At 59.0% G+C, this 22,625-nt stretch overlaps 9 protein-coding genes across 9 annotated transcripts; 5 read left to right on the plus strand and 4 right to left on the minus strand.

Annotated features, from left to right (window-relative positions):
- Positions 1-338: 338 nt before the first annotated feature.
- Positions 339-1,547, plus strand: EX895_002206 (uncharacterized protein; the record flags this gene model as incomplete). The annotated part of the gene is made up of 1 exon (XM_029882805.1): positions 339-1,547. One exon carries the CDS (start codon positions 339-341, stop codon positions 1,545-1,547), a length of 1,209 nt encoding a protein of 402 aa, XP_029740950.1.
- Positions 1,548-1,611: 64 nt separating this feature from the next.
- EX895_002207 (uncharacterized protein) lies at positions 1,612-5,646 on the minus strand (the record flags this gene model as incomplete). The annotated part of the gene is made up of 1 exon (XM_029882806.1): positions 1,612-5,646. One exon carries the CDS (start codon positions 5,644-5,646, stop codon positions 1,612-1,614), a length of 4,035 nt encoding a protein of 1,344 aa, XP_029740951.1.
- A 421-nt stretch (positions 5,647-6,067) lies between these two features.
- EX895_002208 (uncharacterized protein) lies at positions 6,068-7,564 on the minus strand (the record flags this gene model as incomplete). Its single annotated transcript, XM_029882807.1, has 1 exon — positions 6,068-7,564. One exon carries the CDS (start codon positions 7,562-7,564, stop codon positions 6,068-6,070), a length of 1,497 nt encoding a protein of 498 aa, XP_029740952.1.
- Positions 7,565-7,957: 393 nt separating this feature from the next.
- EX895_002209 (uncharacterized protein) lies at positions 7,958-9,844 on the plus strand (the record flags this gene model as incomplete). The annotated part of the gene is made up of 2 exons (XM_029882808.1): positions 7,958-9,592; positions 9,689-9,844. 2 exons carry the CDS (start codon positions 7,958-7,960, stop codon positions 9,842-9,844), a joined length of 1,791 nt encoding a protein of 596 aa, XP_029740953.1.
- A 360-nt stretch (positions 9,845-10,204) lies between these two features.
- EX895_002210 (uncharacterized protein) lies at positions 10,205-11,865 on the plus strand (the record flags this gene model as incomplete). The annotated part of the gene is made up of 4 exons (XM_029882809.1): positions 10,205-11,446; positions 11,524-11,610; positions 11,702-11,728; positions 11,812-11,865. 4 exons carry the CDS (start codon positions 10,205-10,207, stop codon positions 11,863-11,865), a joined length of 1,410 nt encoding a protein of 469 aa, XP_029740954.1.
- Positions 11,866-16,089: 4,224 nt separating this feature from the next.
- EX895_002211 (uncharacterized protein) lies at positions 16,090-16,536 on the plus strand (the record flags this gene model as incomplete). The annotated part of the gene is made up of 1 exon (XM_029882810.1): positions 16,090-16,536. The coding sequence occupies one exon, from the start codon at positions 16,090-16,092 to the stop codon at positions 16,534-16,536; it is 447 nt and encodes a 148-aa protein (XP_029740955.1).
- Positions 16,537-16,743: 207 nt separating this feature from the next.
- Positions 16,744-18,396, minus strand: EX895_002212 (uncharacterized protein; the record flags this gene model as incomplete). Its single annotated transcript, XM_029882811.1, has 1 exon — positions 16,744-18,396. The coding sequence occupies one exon, from the start codon at positions 18,394-18,396 to the stop codon at positions 16,744-16,746; it is 1,653 nt and encodes a 550-aa protein (XP_029740956.1).
- Positions 18,397-18,925: 529 nt separating this feature from the next.
- On the plus strand, positions 18,926-20,196 carry EX895_002213 (uncharacterized protein; the record flags this gene model as incomplete). The annotated part of the gene is made up of 3 exons (XM_029882812.1): positions 18,926-18,942; positions 19,375-19,922; positions 19,997-20,196. 3 exons carry the CDS (start codon positions 18,926-18,928, stop codon positions 20,194-20,196), a joined length of 765 nt encoding a protein of 254 aa, XP_029740957.1.
- A 101-nt stretch (positions 20,197-20,297) lies between these two features.
- EX895_002214 (uncharacterized protein) lies at positions 20,298-21,278 on the minus strand (the record flags this gene model as incomplete). The annotated part of the gene is made up of 1 exon (XM_029882813.1): positions 20,298-21,278. One exon carries the CDS (start codon positions 21,276-21,278, stop codon positions 20,298-20,300), a length of 981 nt encoding a protein of 326 aa, XP_029740958.1.
- Between the last annotated feature and the right edge of the window lie 1,347 nt (positions 21,279-22,625).

Genomic DNA, 22,625 nt, shown 5'->3' on the forward strand with positions numbered 1-22,625 from the left:
ACTGTACTGTGAGTTCGAGCGCTCGATCGAGGCAAAACCTAGTTGCTACCAGCATGTGCGCGCGCACCAAGTTGTTGTCTTCTCCAAGAGAGCGTGTGAGATCTCCGTGCGTTCCCGCTCGCTGACTGGGAGGGGGAAGCTCAACGGCTGCTGCTGCTGCGAGCTAAACGAGCTGTCAACCTGTCGAGCTGATTACCGTTCTGGAGGCTAACTCGACTGGTCTGCGCGGTAAGCAAGGGCAAAGGGCGAACGTATAAGACCCCGCCCCATTTGACTCTGCTCGCCGTCGGATTGGATATCACGCGCGCGACTCATCCCTCACTTTCAACACTCACAACATGGCCACGGCACACACGCCGCAGAGTCGCGCGGCCACAGGACACTCTTGTTCCGCATATGGCACACAGAGATGGAGTGCATGGTCACAGAGCACCGACTCGCTCGTCTCTGCCATCGTGCGGTTCCCGGACACTCCGCAAGGGTCGATGAGTACGCTCAATATACACAAGGAACAGCAGGGGTCGGAGAGCTCCTCCAATGCGTCGCAAGAGACACTGGTCCCCCACTGTCCGTCCGCAGGTCGCGCCACCTTTTCCCCGCGCATCCGCTGCGATCACCCGACCCCACCAGCAGCAGCAGCTGCACCAGCGACACCCGCTCAAGCCACAGCCGCCGCCAGCCGCACCTCGATTCTACGCGACGAACACCTACGTGCACTGACGTACGAGTTCGAGACGCACCTCCTGCAGTTCCGCTTGCTCGCCGCACCGCTGCTGCAGCAGTTGGCACAGCACATGGAGGGGAGCGAGTCGAAGCTCGACGAGCTGCTGCTGTGCAGCATCCGGCGCGTGTCGGCACAAGCGACCGAGGCGATGGTCATGGTCACGTGGTACCGCGAGACCAAGCTGCGCTGCCCCGTCGCAGGATCACTGCCAATGCAGGCGCCAACGGAGACGGAGGAGCAGGAGAAGGGGGCGAGGCGGAACGCGTTTGAGGCGTCGAACGGGGAGAGGACGTGGGCAGCGGCGGGGGTGAGGCAGGAGAGGAGACCGCATACGGCTGGCGGTACCGTGCACACGAGGGCGCCGCTGCACTTTGGTCGGTCCACGTCGCCTTCGCAGCCGTCGCCGTCGCACTGTCGCCTCACCGCCGACGTGCCAGTGCGCTCGGGGCGCGGTTCGGGGGATTCGACTCGCGCGTCGACACGCGTCCTCGATGCTGCCGCGGTGCGCTTCCCGCGCGGAAGCCCGTCGGCTCCACTACGGAAGCACGACACGCTGGCTCGACAGCGCACCAACTCGCTGAAAGACTTGACACTCAGCTTGCGCTCTCCCGCTGCCACCACCACTCGCGCAGGCAGTCTGGCCCTCGCACCCCACACCCGCCCGCTCTCGCTCGCGTACACGGCCTCCGCCGCAGCTCACTCGACGCAGACTGCCCCGAGGAAAAATTTCATGCCGCCCACCAGGACAAGCAGCGAAGCACAAGCCAGTGAGCGCAGACCCGGACCGACGTTCCGCGCGCTGTTCAAACCATTCTCTTCCTAACCCGTTCCCAACACCCTGTATCTTCTCACTCGAATCACTATCCAAAATGTATTAAACACGCCTACTACAAGCTTACAACAACCTTCCTCAACCCCTCCTCACCCTTATACCTGAAGCGGACCAACTTCGCCCACGCATCCTCCGCCTCGGCCTCCGTCGATTCTCCTCCTCCACCACCACCATCGGACGCGACCACCGCCAGCGTCGCGGCCGGGTCCAGCGGGTCCACCAGCCGCACCGCCAAGCCGGGCACGTGCAAGCAGCCGACGCACTGCGGGATCAGACGCACAAATGCGCCCAAGTCGAGCTGCTGACGCGGCAGCAGGTGCGGGATGCTGAGCCGCCGCGAGCCGGCAAGGGTGAAGTGCTCGTCGCTGTCCAGGGTGAGGACGAGCGAGAAGGAGCGCGTGGTGTGGTGGTTGTGCACCGTGAGCGAGACGTCGAAGGGCGCGTGGAGTGTGGCGTGGAGCGGGTGGTCGAGGGTAAGCGTGAGATTGGGTTGGTTCGTGGTACTGGTGGGGGCAAGGGAAGGCGTGGGGATGGGGATGAGCGATGCGGAGGCGCGCGTGGAAGTGGGACGCGTCCAGGTGATGCGCCAGTGTGTGGGATCGGAAGCGACATGACGGAAGAAGGAGAAGCGGTCTTCCATGAACCACTCGCCCATGGACGCTTGCTGGTCATCGTCGATCGGAGACGAGACGACGTCTTCTCCACTCATCAGCTCGATCTGCGTCACTTGCACCGTATCTGCTCCTGCCATCGTGACGTCCAACCCCACAACCTGCTCTGCTTCCTCCGCCGCCTCACGTCCATCGTCGTCGTCAAAGTCCAGTAAAGCCTGCCCCCTCTTCCCCTCACCTCTCTGAGGTTGGATCCAAGTCTTACACTCGAAGAGTTTCCCCACCGTGACGTCCAACTTCGCACTTGCTGCCACATCCTCGCCCTCCCCTCGTCCTTCTGCATCCGCAGCTACACGCACACACACATCCACCACCCTCACCCCCGCCGCCTGCCTCGCCGTCAACCACACCACCGTCTCCACCGTCCCACTCGCTTCCACCGTCTCCAACTCCCACCCCACAACCGACTGCTTAGTCCCTCCCTCTCCACCAGACGCGGCATCATCAGAGGAAGACAGCGTGTCGTTTGCGCCGTCGTAGCTCGGCTGCAGAATGGCGTCGATCCACGCATGCAGCGGCTGCGACTCGTGGTTCTCGACGCTGATCGTGAGCGGGATGCACTCGTCGAGGTAGAACGCGCAGGGTGAGGCGATGAGTGTGGTGGTGGCGACGTGGAGGGAGACGTTGAAGCGTTTGGGTTTGACGAGGGTGATGGATGGGTGGAGGCGTTGCGTGAGGTCGAGGCTGCGCCCCGTGGGGAGCAGCCATTGTACGGGGTTGAGGCCGCTGCTGGAGGCTGTGTCTGCTGCGACAACGGTGGTGTCTTGGTCGGGCAAAGCGATATCCAGCTGCAGGCCGAGTCTCGTGCTAGCAGCAGCGTGCAGCGTGACCCCGACGATCCGGATCAGCCCTTGTCGATTCGCTTTGAAGCGGCCTTGGAACGCGATCGTACCTGCTCGTTTTGGTGTAGGCGCGAACACAGTGCTCAGATCCGCCGATGCCGACTTTGGCTGTGCAGAGGTCAGATCGATCTGACCGAGGTCCACGATGAGCGGAGTCGACGAAGAAGCGTTGCCGCTGGACTGTATCTCGACCACCGACGGATAAGCTTCGTCACCGCTTTCGAGATGCAGAGTAACACGTTGCGCAGTGAGCACGTCTCGCAAGTCAAATGACTCGGCAGTGTTACGGATGACGACTTGGAACGGAGCTTCGGCACCGAACTCGACCTCTGCAGCTGGGAAGACGACGTCCGCGGACAAGAATCCTGCTACTACTACTGCTGTACTTGCACCGCTGTTCTCCTTGTCTTCAGCCTCCCCTTCTGCTTCTTCTCGTTGCTGCACTTCAACATCGTCCACCGACTGACTCAAAAATGTCTTGACCGCATTCACCATTTCCTTCCTCCTCGCCTCTTCGATTGGCAACGACGGATCAAGCACCTCCACGAGCATCTTGACAGCACTGGTTTGATCCCTGACCGCAATCGCCGCTTGAAGTGCCGTCTCGATCAGGCTCGCGCGCACATGATATACTTGATCCTTGGTGTAATTTTTCAAGATCCTCTCCAAAAACTTGAGCGCCATTTCGTGGTGTCCACCATCGTAGTACGCCGTCGCGATGCGTGCGGCAACCAATAGCGCAGCGCGGTGGAGACGGTTACGTTTGAAAGAATCGTATGCTTTGGTGAGCGATTCGGTGAGGTGTGCGGTATGGTCGACCTTGCGTTCGTGGGCCAACGGACTTGTCGAGTCTGCTTGGTCTTCCTGTGCGGTGGGTTGGGACGATGTAGCTCGCAGGAAGCGCTCTCGTCGTTCGAGCGTACACAAAGCTGCGAGGTAGTAGTAGGCCCCAGGAGATTGGAGCTCCGTATACGGGCACGTGGAGACGGCGACGGCGTTCGAGTTGGGGAGCAGCATTCCTGGTGGAGCGACAACGCCGCCTCTTCCGTCTGAAAGGCGTGGCAGCGCATCCGGGTGGATCAACCTGGACGGAAGCGGTGGCGCATGCACGCTAAGCTGGAACGGCGGCAGCGGCGAACCGGGCACAGCGCGTGTTGCGTGTTCAACCAGCTCGCCAAACATGCGATACTGTTTCGCCAACCAGGACCAGTACTCGAACGTCATCGCGCCAATGCCCCAGCCCGTACTCAGCTCCGTGAACCTCGCCAAGTGTCTTCGGAAGAACACGGCGGCGCCCTCTCCATCATCGGCGTAGAGCAGCAGCTTGCAAATGCGCACGCTGAGCGTGTCGGCCAACACCTTGGCTTCTGCCCACCGCTTCGTGCGCGGCGGCAGCATGAGCGTGCTGCCCAACAGGCACGTGGGCGAGTTGCACAGTAGATCGTACGCCTCTCTGTACCGCAAAGCTGCCTCGTGCATATCTCCCGCCAGTTCGGCGAACACGGCGAGCTTGTACTCACTCCGCACGATCCATCCTTCGCGGCTGAGCCAGCTGATATCAGCCACGCCCAGCGTCTTTCCTCCCGGACGGGAAGACGGGAGCGTCCCAAGTGCGGTCGCCAGAGGATGAAGTGTCGAAGGAGGTGGCGGATATCGCGTACGTTTTCGCTTGACCCGCCTGGCATGCTCGCGATAGTAATCTGCGGCCGGCTCGAACAGAGCACTGTGCAAACTTGTGACGAACTCGACCAGCTCCGATTTGGTCACGGGTGTAAGCACAAACAAGCTCGCTCTGGAGTCGAGACCGCTGTTTCTCCTGACGAAGCTGAGCCTAGCTTCGAGCTGCGGATCGTCGAGCGTTTCTCGCTGTGTCAGAAGAACGACGGTAAGCTTGATTCCGCGCTCGGTGAGCGTCCGTCTGCGTTCCGAGATGGTTTTGATGAGCGCCTCGTCAGCCGTTCTCAGCTGGTCTATATCGGAATCTGTAGGTAGGCAGTAGAACGAGACGAAGACGGACGGGACGAGTTCGCGATGTTTGCGTACCCATACTGGCGCAATGAGTCCATCTGGAAACTGAGGAGAGTTGGGGTGCAAAGGCGACAGTGGGGATCGTGGAGGTAGAGCCGAGAAAGCAGCAGTGGACGCATCTGAGGGGTTGGCGGTAGATCCTGTGGTAACGGAAGGTATCGGCGGAACATGTCGAGCTGAGGGTTTGGTCTTGAGAGGGGGAAGACGGACAAAATGATCGGCAAACACGGTGTGGAAGACGGCTGCCCGCCCGCGTGATGGGTCCCAGAGTGTATTACGAGCTCGAGAGGCCAATATTTCGTGAATAGACTTGGTGAGGTCTGGAAACACCGAAGTCGGGTGATCCGGAGAACCGTTGGCCTCGCTGGTAGTGGTGTTCGGGTCTGGCGCTGCTGGCGCTGCTGCTGACGAAGAGGAAGTAGAGGTCGTAGATGAGGCCGCTGCAGCAGCTGTTGTGGAAGGAGCTGATGGCTTGGCAGGCGGTGTGAGTCCAGCTACCACCATACACGCAAAGTGATGGTGGAGCAGCTCTGGTGGGAAGGCGTTCATGGTCGATAGGGGGAGACGCACGGCGTCCGTGACCGCAGCAGGCTGCCTACCACACTTTTATGGTATTTGCTGTTGGGAGAGATCTAGGGTATCATGAGATGCGAGGCAAGGCAAGTCTTGGAGCGGTATTGATAGCAGAGGTGGAGATGACGACGGAGGAAGAGAGGCAAGGAAAGAGAGGTCCGAGAAGAAGCTCTGAATTGTGTGCGTATTTGCTGGCTTGTGCACCGCTCAGAGCTCGGAATTTAACAAGTTCGATTTTATTCGCAAGACAGCCACGAGCTCCTTCTCCTTCTCCCTCTCACACATGCCCTTCAACACCATCACAGATCCTTCATCAGCGGTCGAGTGCTACAGGATAGTATGCATTGGAGATACAGGCACAATGAGAGGCTCACAGAATCTGTGCGCAAAATACCCCTCAGAAACCGTATCGAGTCGAGCGTTGAGCCTTTGCCTCGCGGTTTCTCTGCCATCTTTTCTCGAGCTGACTTCTGTTTTCGCCTGCCAGACTGACAAGACTGCTGAGCTGACCCTTTCTCAAGCCCTTGAGCATGCCTGGTTTCCTCTGCTGAACCTCTCTGTTTCCAGCGGCGAATTCGGCTGCTGCTGCATACTTGTCGTTGTCCGCCGCGTCGCCGTTGGGATCGAGATACGCCTGGCGAGCTGCAGTGGATGCATCGAACGCACGGATGTCTTCGGGTGTCAAGCCTGCGGCTAGCAGATCGCGTGTGCCGTCGAGATTGGACGTACTCTTGGATGTGGGAGTAGTGGAAGGAGTGGACCGTGAGAGAGATTGCTGGTAGGCGAGCAGCTGAGCATGTGCTTCGGGTGTGACAGGCACCCACGAGCCATCTGGATCGAGTTGCCAGCCGGGATACTCGGCTGAATCGTCGTCGTCAACGTCGTCGTCGATGCTAGCGTTGGGATGAGATGAGGAGCTTCCAGGACGCTCTATTGTTGGGGCTGACGAGATTACAAACGATGAAGATTGTGGTGCAGATGCAGTGTTGTTGTTGAAAGGGTGATTCGAGGCGAGGGAGAAAAAGTCAATGGAATCCTTAGCCTCCAGCTTGCTCGGTGCTGTTCTGCCTGGACCTGGAGCGACGTTCAATATTGTTGTTGATGGATGCGAGGGTGTCTTGGATGACAAGTTCTGAGTCGTCGTGTCTGGCTTGATGCCTGTGCTTGTAGAGGAGGAGGCCGAGGTGGCAGGCGGAACTTGTGGCTTCGTTGCGGAGGGCTTGAGACCAAGCATGGCTCTGAAAGCATCGTTACTCTTGCCCTTCGGTTTGCTGACCGCAGCAGCCAAGTCTGCCTCATCTGCATCCTTCAGATTTGGCTGATTATCAGTAGGAGAAGTGGCGCGCAAAACGGCCTCATTGATGCTGAGCGGTGTCTGTGTGGATGTGGAAGCCTCCGCGTCTTGGATCGCCTTTGCTTCTCTCCTCGCCTGTGCTTGTTTGTTCCTCTCGGCCAGAACTTCGTCGTCTTTCCGCTTCGGTGCGGGAAGCATTCCAAAGAGGGAATGCTTGCTCGCAGATCCTTTCTGCAGGTTCGAGCCAAGCCTGGGCTTCTTGCTGTCAGCCTCGTCCGGGTCGTTTCCATCGTCGCTCGCCTGGAAGGATTGAAGCGAATCGACTTTGATCACCTTGCGCTTGCTCGATGTGGTCGAAGTGGGCGGCGGCAGAAATATGCCGCTCCCACTCGCTGAAGAGGATGGCGGAGGAAGTTTGGATTCGAGTCCGGCTCGTGGCGGTGGAAGCAGCGCTCCTAGCTTGGACGAGGATGGCCGAGGTGGAGGCGCTGCCGGTGCAGATGGCGCAACATGGCTGCTGGTCGATGCTACAGCGTGTGCAGCACCTTCTTCGTCCGAGTCGCTGCCGTAACCAGCCAGCGATGCGAGACCAGACGCCATGCTATTTGACTGTACGATGTGGTGGTAGTGGACTGCTTCATCGTGGTGATGTTGACGGACGAACGAACGAAAATAAAGTGGAGGAAACGTCGACTCGATTCTTCGCAGATCACAGATTGTGTTAAGTTGGCACGGCAATATAAACTGTCGCTGAGAGACCGACCAAGAGATATTTAATACTGTAAGTTAGCGATGCGCCGCCACACGCGTCAGAAGACCCTTCTTTTGTGGACACACGCTGTCGGCACGCTCGGACCACGCACTTCCGCGTTGCTTTATCGTGACAGCAGCGACTGCGTGCTGTGGAACTGGCTCTTCTTGGTCCTATCTTGCTTCCTCTTTTGTCTCCTTCCACCATCACCATAACATCGCACTTGCCCTCGATTTATCAAAATGAGGAGCATCGCTTTCTTCGCGTGCCTTGCGGCGCTGCTCGGTATCACCGTCTCGGGTGCTGCGAGAATCAACGCCGACGACGACCACCAGCCCCAGATCAACATGGGCATCGGTGCTCGCACAAACGGTCGCTGGGGAGCGGATGCTCGCCCAGGCTCCTATCTCGAGATGCAGAAGAACAACGCTGCCGCTTCGTCTGCTCAAGCTCAGATGGATGCTCTCCTGACTTCCTCGTCCGGCGTCGGCGGTCCTGCCCGCGTCGAGCTGCCTTTGGATGCCATCTCGTCTGCCGCATTCGGCTCGTCGAACGTGGAGCACATTATCGCTTCGCAGAAGGGCGACTTCACCGTGCTCTCTCACCGAGACTTCCCCTCCGTTTCGGTGCGGATCAAGCAGCTCTACTCGCCTCCACCTGCTTCCGAGCTCAAGGAGCACGACGTCGACCCAGACGCCTTTTGCGATCCCACGGTCACCTCGTGGTCTGGCTACATCGACACTGCCTTTGGCGGCAAGAGTCTCTGGTTCTACTTTTTCGAATCTCGTTCCGACCCTGCCAAGGATCCCGTCATCTTCTGGACCAACGGTGGTCCCGGCTGCTCTTCTTCCCTCGGGCTCTTTATGGAGCTCGGTCCCTGTCGTGTACCCGAACAGGGCGGCAAGATTTCTCCGGGCCCTCCCATCAACGGTACCAAGTGGCATCCTCAGTCTTGGACCAATCGAGCCAACGTCTTCTTCGTCGACCAGCCTGTCGGTGTCGGCTACTCGTACTCGAAGACAGAACAGAAAGTCTACACGACCGAAGAGGCTGCCAAGGACGTCTACGCCTTCCTCCGCGTCTTCTTCTCCGCCTTTGACCGCTTCAAGTCCAACGACTTTTACATGGCCGGCGAATCGTACGGTGGTCGATACATCCCTGTGTTCGCGTCCGAAGTCGCCGACCGCAACCACGACGTCGAGCGCAAAGCGCTCAAGGCGGGAAAGAAAGTTGACCGCGACCAGCTCATCAACCTCAAGGGCGTCCTCATTGGCAATGGTCTCACGGACATGAGCAAGCAGATTTCCGGATACTATGACATGACCTGCACGCGTCGTGGAGGCGTCGAGCCGATTTTGAGCATCGAAACGTGCAAGCGCATGCACACTTACGTGCCCCAGTGCCGTGCCAAGCTGGCGGAGCATTGTGTGGACTCGTTCAACCCGGATGTGTGCGAGCTGTGGTCCATCAAATGTTCGGAAGAGCTCGTGGATCCGTATGCGTATACGGGTCAGAACCCGTACAACATCAAGGACGACTGCAAGTCCGGCTTGGACCCTAATCTGTGCTACGACGTCACGGAGGATATTCGAAAGTATCTCGACAGGGATGATGTGCGCCAGCTGCTCGGTGCGGCTCCCAAGGACCAGATTGGCAGATTTGAAAGCTGCAACATGGACATGAATGTTGGATTCCACAGGATGCTCGACTCCACCCACGACAACGGCTACAACGTAGGCGGGCTGCTGGAGAGGGGCATTCGCGCGCTCATCTACGTCGGCACGCTGGACTGGATCTGCAACCACAACGGCAACCTTGAGTGGGTCAAGACACTTGATTGGAGTGGCAGCGAGACGTGGAAGGACGCCAAGAACTACGTAAGTTGCTGCTCGATGTCCAGACGACTTTGGGGAGATGAAGAGCCGCTGCTGACATTTTGTTAACTTGTTTTGAAATTGTCTTGTATTTTGCAGGAATGGGTCGTAGACGGCGAAAAGGCCGGCCGCACACAGAGCGGCGGTGGACTCACCTGGGCCACGGTCTACGAAGCTGGACACATGGTACCCTACGACCAGCCCGATGCGGCTCTCGCACTGTTCAACCGCTGGATCGACGGTCAGCAACTCTAGATGCTCCACCCTCGCACACACACTTTGTGTCTGCTTGTCTGCCTCCGTTGCATCTCGGAAACTGCCCCTTTTTGTCTTGTCCCCTCCATCCCGCAACTTTAAAGGTTTTCTTGTTCCCCACCTGCACTGTGTCCCGCACGCTCGACATTGCGGAACGGCATGTGGATAAATACTTGTGTGGTAATTGAACGTCTAGCCCGCACGCACGTGCAGTCTCATTGTGTGGTTGTGTGGTTGTGGCTTTGTGTGCGGAAGGCGGGCGTGGGGTTGAGCTGCTGCACCCTGAGGGGAGGTGAGGGGGATAAATACTCGCCCCCGTTTTCCTCGAACGATCTGTCCTGCGCACATTCACGGAGCGAGATGCTTTCGACGCAGCACTTTCGACCCACCGACGCGTACGGCATGGCCAACACGATCGGCAGTGATGCTTCGAGCGATAGCGGCTTCGACCTGCACGACTTGATCGATCTGGGCGCTTCGACGGATGACGACGTAGTGGCTTGGCAGCTTCCCGTTCTGGCCATCCCGGCCGTGCCGCCGGTTCGGCGTGCTCGCGATCAGGTCGCAATGATGAATATGGCCAATGAGGGGGAGTCGGAGTACGACCTGGAGGAAGAGAAAGAAGAAGGCGGCGCGGATGGAGGTGATAGAGAGCAAACGGTGCGCCAGGCTCCTCACGTGGTTGTTGACAACGAAGACGAGGAAGATGGGGCGGAGCTCGAGGTTGAGCGTGTAGACAAGCCAGTGAAGCCGGTGATGATCGTTGCAGCAACTGCTCAGAATTCTCAGCAAGGCAGAACGAGTGGATTGAAGAAGCAGAAGTACGACAAGCTCGGCCAGACTGGCCAGAAGCAGATGGCGCGATGCACCTCTCGTGGTCGCGGTCGTGGTGCACTGGGAGGTTCCGCTGGCGCTGCTCGAGGTGGCAGCGGCGTCACCACCCGTCCACCCACCAACAGCAACAGCAACGACACGGTTCAACCGCTCAAGGCTACCACACCGCTCGAATTCGACACTGCCACCACCTCCTCGACGCCAAGCACACCCCGCGGACAGCCCAAACAAGGCCGAGTCCCCCGCGCTCCCACCACTGTCACAATCGTCCTCGACACGCCTTCGCCTTCCTCCTCTCCGCCCACCACACCCAGCTCCTCCGGCCATGGTGGAAGAGACTGTGCGCCATTCACCACGCGAACCGACACCGCGGATGCGGACATGCTCGAAATCACGACTCCGCCTACGTCGCCTTCTCCCGCTACACCCGCGACTCCGCCCAAGACCCCCAGCAAGCAGAGGAAGCGCAAGACAGCTGACACGGTGTGTGCTTCTTCTTTGACTATGGTCTCGAAGGGAGGCGGGAGCGGTAGCGGCGGAATGTCGGGTATGGTGGTGGTCGGAGGTTCGCCGGTGGTGAAGAAGAAGCGCTTGAACAGACGCAAGCTCGCTCCGGTAGCGGCGCTTGCCGATGTCGACACTCGCACCGCGCCGACGGCCTCGAACGGGTCGCTCGCTGAAAGCAACACTGTCAGCGCCTCTGCAACCTCTTCGCTGACTGCTACTCCGAGCAAGGCCGCGCGAAAGCCCAAAGCGACCAAATCGAAGGTGCGTAACTTGTTAGCATGTACGCACTTGTCCCGTTGGTCGAGGTCGCTGAAGATTCGCTTTTTTTTGGATAGCAGCACTGGACACGACAGGAGATTATGTTTCTGTTCCACGAGGCGTTCCACCGGAACCGCACGATGGACTGGCACAAGGTCGCGCGTGCCGTGAGTCTCTTGCCCAACCACCGCCCCTCTCGCCATTGATTTGCGTATAGAGCAGAACTGACCGCTCCCAGAAGCACGTCTGTTGCACCAGGTCGGACGAGAAGCCGCAGACTGCGAGGTGAGCGACAATGCTGACCTTTGCAATTGCTCGAGACGTGGAGAGAGCTGACCACAATCTCTGGCCGGGGAACAACGGGGCAGGCAAAGATGCCCGTACTGATCACCGAGCTCGAGGCGTTCCTGAGTGAGTGCTGACAGGCTCGTGCGTGACTGTTGCTATACGAGTCGAGTCGTTCGACTGCTGACACGGTCGCGTTGTTTCAAAAGCAGACAAGTACCCTTCCATGTGAATGCAGAGTCGCGCAATGAGATCCGAAAGAACCAGGTGCATGCAAGATACGCACTCACGTGTGACGACCACGACGGCGGCTGCGTTATCTCTGGCAGCAAGCGTCCCTGATTCGCACGCCAAGAACGTTCCATTGCAGGCGTTTAGATTCTTGGCAGAAGCACACCATCAAACAAAAGAGACACTCGTTCACGGTTCCCACAGAGAAGAGGCTGGCCGAGGGATGTGCGAGGTAGAGCAGGGACAAGGATGGGGAGAGCAGAGGGGGTTCAGCTTTAGGCTCGGCGAGATGGGATGCAGGATGACGATCATCGCGCGTGCGTGCATGCACCCTTTGTCTGACCGATGCCTGAACACCTGGTTCAGCACCACGTTGTCGCTGTTTCGCTGCTTCGCGGCGCTATTGTTGTTCACACGATCACAAACAGGGTTGAGACATGCTGTAGAAAAGTGGAGGGACGGCTCGGTGATAACTGCCTAAGCGAGGAAAGAGAGTTAGGTTTTGACAGCAGCTCGGCTAGAGCAGCAGCGCAGAGCGAGCAGTGGTAGTAACAGCGAGAGCACGCGCAAACAAGACCAAAAAAATAGAATTCATGCTCCGCTTGCAACCATCCACTGCCCGCTGCAGCCTGCTTTCGCAGCCACACGGTTGCAGCGGTGTTTCATTCTCGATGCGGCTCTCTTTCTAGCGGTTGCTGAACACTCACTCGCCCTTCCTGCCTGCCCTTTGCACGACTACGCATGCATATGGCGGAATCACCAAGTGCTCACAGTAGTAGAGTCGGGTTGAGAACTAGTGCAAGCTGGTTGCGAGTTCTAGAACCAGTCCGTAGGCTATACTGTGCGTGGGCGCAAGTTTCGCAGACAGCCACGTGGGAGTGATTTTAGGCAGGTAGCGTGGGAGCAAGCACCAACTTTATCCGTTTCGATCCGTGTGCGCTTTTTATGGGAAAATCAGCCGGCTCAGGTTCAGGTTCAGGTTCAGGTTCAGGTTCAGGCTCGGGCTCGGTCTCGGACAACTGAATGCCAAAAAGGCGTCTGAAATCAAATCGCGTTCCTGACACGGGAAACTCGCAGACGACAGAAAACACAAACTTGCGCCTTCAGCTCTTCGAACGAGAGTCCTTATTTAGATCTGCATCTCGCCGAGCTTGTGGCGGGGATTTGAACATGCGGTGCACGGTCGGTGGTGATTGCGATTGTGCTGATGATGCTTGTGGGAGAGCGAGTGTGAGGAAAGCACTTTTGTTCTCCGACCGCATGTCCGATGCAGAACACCTTGAGAAAACGCATAGCAATGACAGTAGCAGCCAGCAAACCTCATCTGCCGCATCGTTCATGAGGCTTCCAAATGCACTGTATCTGGCTGTCAATCTGGCAGCATCCTTGTTCCCCCGCTCTGTTCTCACCTGTCGGGTCACCGGTTCCATTCTCATCCTCTGCCTGCTTCCATTGTGCTTGGCCCCCCTTCCAACGGTAGCGTAACGCTTTGCTCGGCCTCGCTTGTCTGCTGCTGCTGCTTGTGCTGCTTGTGCTGCACTCGTAGCTTATGTCTCTGTGTCAAGCGAGACTTCACTCCTCTCTTGGTTGGCGATACATTGAGTCGGTATTCAGACTACGCTCTTCTTTCCATGCGCTCTTTGCCTTTACCGTCCAACCACACACACGCACTCTCAAGCCACCAACATACGCTCTTTCTTGCCCACCATCTCTCGATCTGCATCCGGATCCAACCCTTGCTTGCGCACCATCCGTTTCCTCTCTCTTTCTTGCACCTACAGCGGCAACCGCACGGTACAGCTGCATATCCGCCTGGCCTGCATTACGCATCCGTCCGACCTTGTCGTTGCCTTTCTGTGCCGCCTAGCACCGACGAAGGGTGGCGTGACAGCTCAAGCACCGCCTGTTTGATTGGCGCATGTCGTCGACGAGGTGCGCGCGGTAGAGCAGATAGCCGTTCGGAGGGCTGTTTGCTGTTTTTTGCACGACCGCGTTTCCCTCTCTGGGATCAAGCTTCTTTTTCACCTTGGATCGACCCCACCAGATCAACCTGAACGACGACAGCGATGCCGTTCTCATCCAAGGCGCATACAGCGCTGTTCAGCGCCTCGCGACGACGAACCTCGTTCGCGCACGCCGCCCAAGAGACCGAGGTGCTCGCCTCGGACTCAGGGCCGCTTCACCACGCCGGCATGTCGCCGTCGGCGTCGACCTCGTGGATCAACCCGTTTGGGCGCGCGTCGTTCAGCGTCGACGACGACAGCACCGACATTGCGCCTGGCTCGTCGACTAGTTCTCGGAGACCGTCGGCAGCGACGATCATCTCGACGCTGCTGCACGGCGTCGGTGTGGGCGGGGGCGGTGGGGTCAGGGAGGGCAGCAGCTCGACGGTGCGGCTCAGTCAGGACGGGTATACGTCGGGCTCGGAGGAGGCGGTGAGCTCGTCGAATGGGAGCAGTAGTCGGGCTGCCGCGTCTGCTGCTCTAGCTGCTTCACCGCCAGCTGCAGCACAGTATGGGCGTCGACCGTCGGCGATCTTCAAGGTGTGGAAGGCGAGACGCGGAAGCCAGTCGACGAATTCCAGTAGCCCCTCGAGCATGCAAGCGCCGCCGGCGCCGTTGAATGCGTCCACGCCTGCACTTGGCGGTAGCAGCAGCAGCAGCAGCGGCGGCGGCGGCGCGCGGTTCGCACAAGGCCGCCGCAAGAGTTCGGCGCTCACGCGTGTCCTGCAGCCGTCAGCGCTGCGCACGAGCAACATCATCTCGGCGCGCGTCGATGAGCACCACTCGCTCGCGTCCAGCGACGACCCGGCCGCAGCGCGCAGGAGGAGCTTGAGCATCGTCTGCCGCGGCGAGCGCGAGTCGGACGAGTTCGACCGTGCGGCCGTGTATGAGCAACCGAGTGGTGTTCCGAGCAGCAGCGCGGCGGGCATGGTGACGGCAGCCATGGCGATCAGAGATACCTGGCTGTACGGCGAGCACCAGTGGACGACGGATGGCCGCAAAGGTAGCGTTTCGGCCCTCGCCACTTCGCCGACGCAATCTGATTCGCTGTTTTCGGCGATGGGGAGCAAGAGCTTCTCCTTCCCAGCTACAGCTGCTGTGGGGCTCGACGAAGAGCAGTCCCAGCAACAGCATCGTCAGCGTCTACGCGAACGAGAACACAGCGCGCACCAGCCCCTTTCGTGCAAGGGAGGGGACACGGTCTCGGTCGTCTCGCTGTCGTTGACCGAGGAGATCGCGCTGTACACTTCCGACGTACAGGCGGTCGAGTACAATGCGAGTCGAGCCAGGACAAACGCAAAACCCAGCCGCTGTCAACCCAGAAGCAACGGCTTGCCTGTAGCTAGGCGCGACACCACCACAGCCACCACGACCACGGCGCTCACGAACACTGCAGCAGGGGCGGGTGCGTTCGCGTGGAACCTTCCGGAATGGACCTCGCCTGCAAGGCAAGCGCGGGGATCGCGAGCTGGGTCTGCACGCTTGCCGGCGCTCTCGCCTGCGCCGGCCGTGATGATCGCAGACCCGTTCAGCAGGATCACCATGTTCGGAACTCAGCAGCCGCAGGCGGAAGCCGAGGTGGAAGCGACTGACCAAGAGGCCGCGCTAGGTGGGGCGAGCATGCAGAGGGTCGAGAGCGGGTCGGTGGACCCGATGCTGCCACCGCACCCCGTGTACTCGCCCGCGCTCCACACGCCTGGATCGGAAAATGCCTCCGACGGCCACGGCACACGGCTTCATCCGCCGCTGCGGCGTGCGTCTGCGTTCGAGGCAGCAGCAGCAGCAGTGGCGTGGGCCGAACCGCAGTGGAACGCAGCCTCGCCTTTCCGCCCCGCCGACACCTCCCCTGCTTACCCAACCGCAACGCACCCCGCTTCCGTCGCTGCGACCAGCTCGTATCATTCGGCCGACGACCAGTCGCCCACGGCGCCTAACTTCCCCGCCGCCGCCGCCCAGGCGTGCGTCGTCGAGCTCACGGGTGGGGATTTCGGTGGCCGGAAGAGAGCGACAACGTACTACGACGCTAGTCCGCTGCCCATTGTTGAGGAAGTGCCGTCTTCGCTAACGACGAGGCTGAGTACGCCGCGCTCGCCGCGCTCGTTCGGCCAGAGCGAGACGTCGTTCGAGATGCACCGGCGGCACGAGCGACGCACGTCTTACTCGCTACCGCGTCCGCCGCCGGGCTACGAGCCTGCAGACTCCGCCGCACCGCCACCCACTGCGCCTGCTGCGGTGGCGTACGACTTTGACACGGACGACGCCGAGGAACAACAAGCGCACAACGCTCCGACGCCACGGCTGGTGGGACTGGAGTTTGGCGAGGCAAGCGCATCGCCCATGTCGTCGAACTTTGAGCCCGAGACGCCGGGGAACGTGGTCGCGACGTTTGCCGAGCTGCAGCATGGTGTGGCGAGGGAGAAGGCCAAGGTGGCGAGGGAGGAGGAGGGCGAGGACCTGCATGCGCAGTTCTGCTCGGTGCTGTTGTTGGATCTTGGCAATGGCACGGCGATCCCGCTGGGCGCCAGTCCGGGGGTCGAGCCCAGGCCAGATCCGTTCACGCTGCTCGCTTGCTGAGCCCCAGTGCAGGCGTGGGTGGGTTGCAAGCAATTTTACAGTATCGGCCTTGCGTCCAGCGGTGGCTGTGTGGCTCAGTGTGTGGGCGAAACGTCGACACGCATTGTGTGCCAGACTGAAAGTGAGAATGAATGCTGGCTTCCGTTACCATTGTTCTTGAATCTAGCTCTACAGTACAGTACAGTTCATGTCCATTTACATCAGTATTTACTGAAAGTTTGCCTGCACCATCAGGCTCGTCAGGTCTGCGCCCAAGTTGTTCTGGTCGAAAAAGTCCATAGCAATGACATTCATCAACCCGGCTCTCTGCTGGACTCCCGCGCCACCCTTCAACCTGGTGGCGACCAGATCGACCAACAGCGCATTGACGCCGATGTTCTGCAACCATCCGCCGCCGGCTGCGGCTTTGCTCTGGTCACCCGTGCCCTTGGCGACCCACGGCGGGAGGGCAAAGGGGAACGACGAGCCATTGGTAAAGTTGAGCCCTAGCGTCGCCGGGTCATTGCCGCACTGGGTCAGCAGCGCCGTGACAAGTGCCAGCTTCTGCGGGATGGCAGAGAGCGACGAGATGTTGTACCAGTCCTGCGTCCACACTGCTGTGCCGTCCGGGAGCGTGTAGTTGAACGCCGTCGCAGACGAGTCCGGCCAGATGGGCGGATGGATCCCACCCGGCTGCGAGTCGGAGCTTCCGAACCGGGAGATCAGCACGATCTTGCCCCTCACGTCACCCAGCTTGGGCATGCCCGTTCCCAGCCACCACCGCTCCTTGTCGCGATCCACATAGCCCATCACGGCATCCAAAAATCCAGCCATATTGTTCTCCTGCTTGATCGACATGAGCACCGTCTCGCCCGGGTTGGCCGTCAGGAACGCATACACCTGCGAGACGATGGCCGAGAACTCGATCTTCTGGTCCGTCACGCCGTGGTAGGCGTAGAGCAGCTGGTTGCCCGGCGTGCCCTTGAGCGCGAGCCGGACGTCGAGGAAGCGGATCCCGCGGCTGAGCTGCACCGCGATCGACGAGGTGCTTTCCTGGCACGCCGAGATGGGCCAGCCGTAGAGCGCACATGATTCGTGTGTGCCTGGGATGCACAAGGACGAGAGCGGGTCTGTGGACGGGAGGCTTGTCATCCACGTGTTGAGGTCGCGCGTGGGCAGGAGCAGGATGTGCAGTGTGTTGGTCGTCGTGTCGGTGGATTGCAGGGCGATGATGCCGCCGCCAGCGCTCGTCGAGGCGGGTTCAGGCGACGGTGTGGCCACTCCGAGAATGGGCGACTTGGCCGAGGTCGGAGCAGCTGCGGAAGCAGTCAGCGGTAGAGGCTTCCACAGACGACGTGCGGCTTGGGCACTTGCTGTTTGCACCACCGCCGGTGCAGGAGCAGACACAGCCGCACTGTACCCTCTCACGCCAGCCGTTTTCAAGCGTGGATTAAGCGTGAGCGCCACCGTGTACCCGCCCGTCGCAGCAGCCGTGAACGCCTGGATGCGCACAGCAGGCACATCCACCTGCGACCCCGGGGCCACCCGCACAGGGGTGTTTCGCACGCCGAACACGCCTCCCGCCGCACTCGCTCCACCAGAACCGCCATCGGCGTTGAGGAGCGGAGAGGTGGGCAGGCTCGAAGACGCCGCTCGTTGGGTTACGCCGTTGCCCGTGTGCAGAGCGCCGAAGACCGAGTGCGTAAGGAATTCGGTGGTGGTGCGATTGTGGATGCGCAGCGAAATCGAATCATGCCCGTCAGGGTCGACACTGGCGACGGCGTCGGCTGAGGATGGTGGCGGTGATGCGGCAGTAGGAGGGGAAGGCTTCTCGGTGACAGCATCGTGCTTGTCTTTATGTCGGAAGCTTGGGATCCTCATCTTTGGCGGTAAACGTCTATCGGCTGGCGAATGGATGTGTATGATCCGGAACGGAAGGATGTGATTGGATGGTGCGGACTCTATGGTGTCTCGAGCGGTAGTGAGGATAATGGTGGCAGAGGGTAGGGACGAAGAGATGATGGTGGCTTCTGAAAAGATGCGGAGGCAGGACTGAGACAAACATAAGCTGGACGGAGCGCAGGGCAGGGAGCGCAGAACAAGGAGCGAGCAAGGGAGGGCGAGGGCTAGAACACAACAAAGAGCACAGGGTTCAGGCACGCCAAAGGAGCAAAGTGCAGGATCGGCCGCATAGAAGCAAAGCACACTAGGCTTCGGCAAAGTTTCACAAACAGGCAAGTGCCTTATCGACACCAACACAATCAGACTTGCAGCTCTCCTCCGCGTCTCTTGTTGACACCAACTATTCGTGTTAAGCTTTCTGCCCTCTCATAGCGACATATTCATGACAGCGCGGTTGCATCGCAATGACACACGGCAGGTTCTCCTCCGCATCGGCTGCAGTGCAGTGATGGCAGAGCATGCGAAGTGAGTGAAAGGTCGCTGATGTGTTGTTGTTTCGTGACAGGGATCAACGGCATGTTCCGTTGGTCGTTCGGCTATTGGCTGTTCAACTCCGCACCGCGCCAAAACAACACCAGAAAAAACCAGACTTTCTATTTTTATTTATTTGTTTATTCACCAATTTTGGGACGCGCCACCGCGTAAAGCTTGAAAATGAAAAGATGTTCGGGTCTCGGTCAACGATTCGAGCTTGCGTCCACCAAACCGAGACGCTCAGGCCTTTGTCGCTTCCCTCCTTCTCTACATCTTTCATCTTTCCGACGTCAAACAAGTCTGACCACAAAGTCTTGAAAACGGGTCAAACGTAGCAATGTAAGTGGATCACCTCACTGCATGCTTGCATTCGACACACCGAACACGCAATCTGACATGCCTCTCTTTCCTTGTGATGTGCAGGTCGAGCTTCAAATCACGCGTATCGGGCGCAGCAGGAGGCTCAGGAGCAGCATCCACATCAGCGACACCTGCCCCGCCATCACTATCAGAGACGCTCTCCTTCCATGCAGCGCCCAAACCGTTCAAATCGCATGAGTTCACCGCACGTATGACCAAGATGTCGTCCAACCTGTCGAGGCGCAACAAGAGTCTCAAGCAGCTGTTGCAGAGCGAGAGGGAAGCAGCCATGCGTGCAGCGGGCGCCAAGTTCAAGGAGAGGAAGCGCAAAGAGGCTCTGCCGCAGAAGTCGAGACTGGTAGGGGCGGCACTCCAAGCCGTGGCGAGGAGAGAACAGAGGGAGAGGCTGGCCAAGGAAGCTGCGAGAGCGGAGCAAGGCGAAGAAGAAGAAGCAGCAGCAGCAGCAGCAGCGATAGACGAGTCAGAGGTGAAGCTGGAGTCCAAGGATACAGATGTCAAACAAGAGGAGGAGGGGCCCAACAAGGTGGATGGCGAAGCGGAAGAACAGGCCGAGACCACGGATGGCGCGCCGAAACGTGATATCCCGAGCTGTAAGTGTGGCCCAACTCCCGGCTCGCAAGCAGAGTTGACCCTTGCTGACCAACCCAACATCGTGTTCTTGCAGACTATTCTGTGGAAGCGCCACCGAGCCTTCGACCCGCAAAAAAGTACTGCGACGTGACCGGCCTGATTGCGCCGTATACGGATCCCAAGTCCGGACTGCGATACCATTCGGTCGAAGTGTACGAGATCATCAAGCAGTTTGGACCGGGTGTCGACAATGCGTACCTCTCTCTACGCGGCGACGGGTCTCAGATCAAATGATCACTTTACGCTACATCACTCAGCTCTTTGGTTGCAAGTACACTTCAAACGAATCGGAGCCAGTCTAGCACATGTTCATCTGTATTCCTGCAATCGGAGGTTTACTGCTCATCACTTCGTTCCGCTTTATCATCTTGCGGAGTCCACGCCTCGATACGCAGCCTAGCATCGTGCGGATATTTGACCAACTTGTACCGGATGAGGTCGTAGCGCTGGTAGCTAGGAGCAGCGTATCGCGCCGCCTTGTGATGGAGCGGCAGCTGCGATGCGGCGATCGCGGCAGTTCTCGAGGTCCAGATGCACGTCGCCAGGTTGGCACCCGTGCTTGGGTTGGGCGAGCCGTACCAGTACATGATGAGCCCGCCCGAGCGAGTAGCTTCTTCGTGCGCCAACCGGTCGGCTTCGTAGAACGATGTGGATTCCGACCCGGGCTGGCGTACCGAGAGGAAGAGCACGCCGTACCAGCTGCGGGGTTCGGCGCATGCGGGGAGCGTGGGCAGGGCGGACCAGTTGAACGAGGTGCGCAGCTGCGCGAGTGCGCGTGTCGATGCCGAGGAGAACGCTGGGCACGTCGTAAGGGCGGTGGTGGTCGTGGCGGTGGTGGGAGGTAAGGGGTGAGGAGGGGGTTGTGCGATGTCGAGGTAGCCCGAAGCGTAGTCGGCAGTGAGCGGACGAAAGTGATGTAGTGCTTTCCAGAGGTGGTAGCTCGTCGAATCGAGGAACGGCAATCGCGATCGCGTGTACAAGACACCTCTCTTTGACGTATAGTCCAGCGTATCTCGGTCGTCGTCGTCGTCGTCGTTGTCAGTGCCATCTTGATCCTGGTCGTCTTCAAGTTCGAGCGGGAGTCTGGCTAGAATTGGCCTGAGCGACTCGAATTCCGCATTGCGGGGAACAGCATCGAACAGGGCCTTGCTGGCGGTGGGAGAAAAGGGGTCCGTATTGAGCACAAAGTGCTGCTTGCCTAGGCTGGCATTGATGCGGTTTCGAGTCGAGGTGCCTGTCGAGCCAGCTACGTGGAAGGCAGTGGACGGGTGCGAGGAGCTCGACGAGCTTCGGGCTGTATCTAGGGGAGCAACCATGGTTTACAGCGGTCCAGAGCCTCAACGGTGGTGGTACGAGGGACACCTTTGGTTGAACGACAGCAACACAACCAAGGCTAGTTCCGTGGAAGAGCATCGAATTGCATACTCATACCCAGTCAGTCAGTCAGTCAGTCAGTCAGTCAGTCAGTCAGTCAGTCAGTCAGTCAGTCAGTCACTTGTTTGTACGTTTGCGTGAGTTTGTGATTTCACGGCTGACAGCGGGACACGCGGCCGCAGAGGGTCCAAACTCAAGGATGACTAAAGTTAAAGAGAAAGAGAGAGGCCCAAGTGGGCGAACAACAACCAAGAACGAAGCTCGCTCGAAGGAAAGACGTGATGTACAAAGGGTGGTGGCGAGATCAACGCCAGGGTCCAACACTTGACTGCGGAGACGAATGCATGCATGAAAGAATAAAAGAAAGAGAACGGCCACCTTGTTCTGCTTCTTGCTGTTACGGCAAAGATGTTGTGATTCTGAGGCTCTGTTGCGACAGTCAAAACAGTTGTTTCAAATCGGCTGATCTGCTTCGCCCCGATTCAGCACCAACCAGATTCAGTCTCAACCGTAAACATTCCTAGCAAGACCAACAAGGGTCCACGCGAGCCCCCTTCTGAGGACAGGGCGCGGAGAACCACGTGAAGGCCTCGTCGAGAACCAAGCGAGCCTCTGTCACGCAACCGGGACAGCATCTGCACTGCCTCAATTCTGCCACCACCACCTGCGCTCGACTATGCACGGTACACACACACAGCCCAGCTGAACAGACAACGCAGCTCCGCCGACCCTTCGCCTCATTTTAGGGTTGCGCTCCCGTTGTCTCCTGACGATGGCACGCCACGTTGAGTAAGAGGCAAAAGTGGAACCCTCCCTGGTGTTCGTCGTGAAGGTCATGGTCCGTCAGCATCGATCTGGCCGGTCCTGCGCGGTTACATCAAGACCCTCCCTCGTTTTTCTTTTTCTGGAAGACAAAAAGGGGCGGTGAACGAGTTTCGATGCTTACACAGCAGCCAAAGCACATGCTGTGTGAAAAGCATGACCTTCAGACGTCACACGATGCATTCGATCTGGACGTATGCGATCGCAGCTACTTGAAGAGTCTCGTCGTCGTTGTCGACGAGGAGGAGGAGGACAGAAGGGTGAGGCCTACAGCGTACCGCCCTGTAGTCCAGGTCCTGTCTCGGGTTGTCTTCTCTCACCTTTCATTCCAAGGCGTGCAGAGATGTGTCGAAATTCACAATCCACAAAAAAAAAAAAACTTACTCGAACGCGGGCCCGAGCCGGAAATCTGAGATACCTGAAGAGACTTAGAGACACACACACGCAGCAAGTTGCGTAGTCTTGGC

Source organism: Sporisorium graminicola, chromosome SGRAM_13, assembly GCF_005498985.1.
Source record: "Sporisorium graminicola strain CBS 10092 chromosome SGRAM_13, whole genome shotgun sequence".
Taxonomy (NCBI): Eukaryota; Fungi; Basidiomycota; class Ustilaginomycetes; order Ustilaginales; family Ustilaginaceae; genus Sporisorium; species Sporisorium graminicola.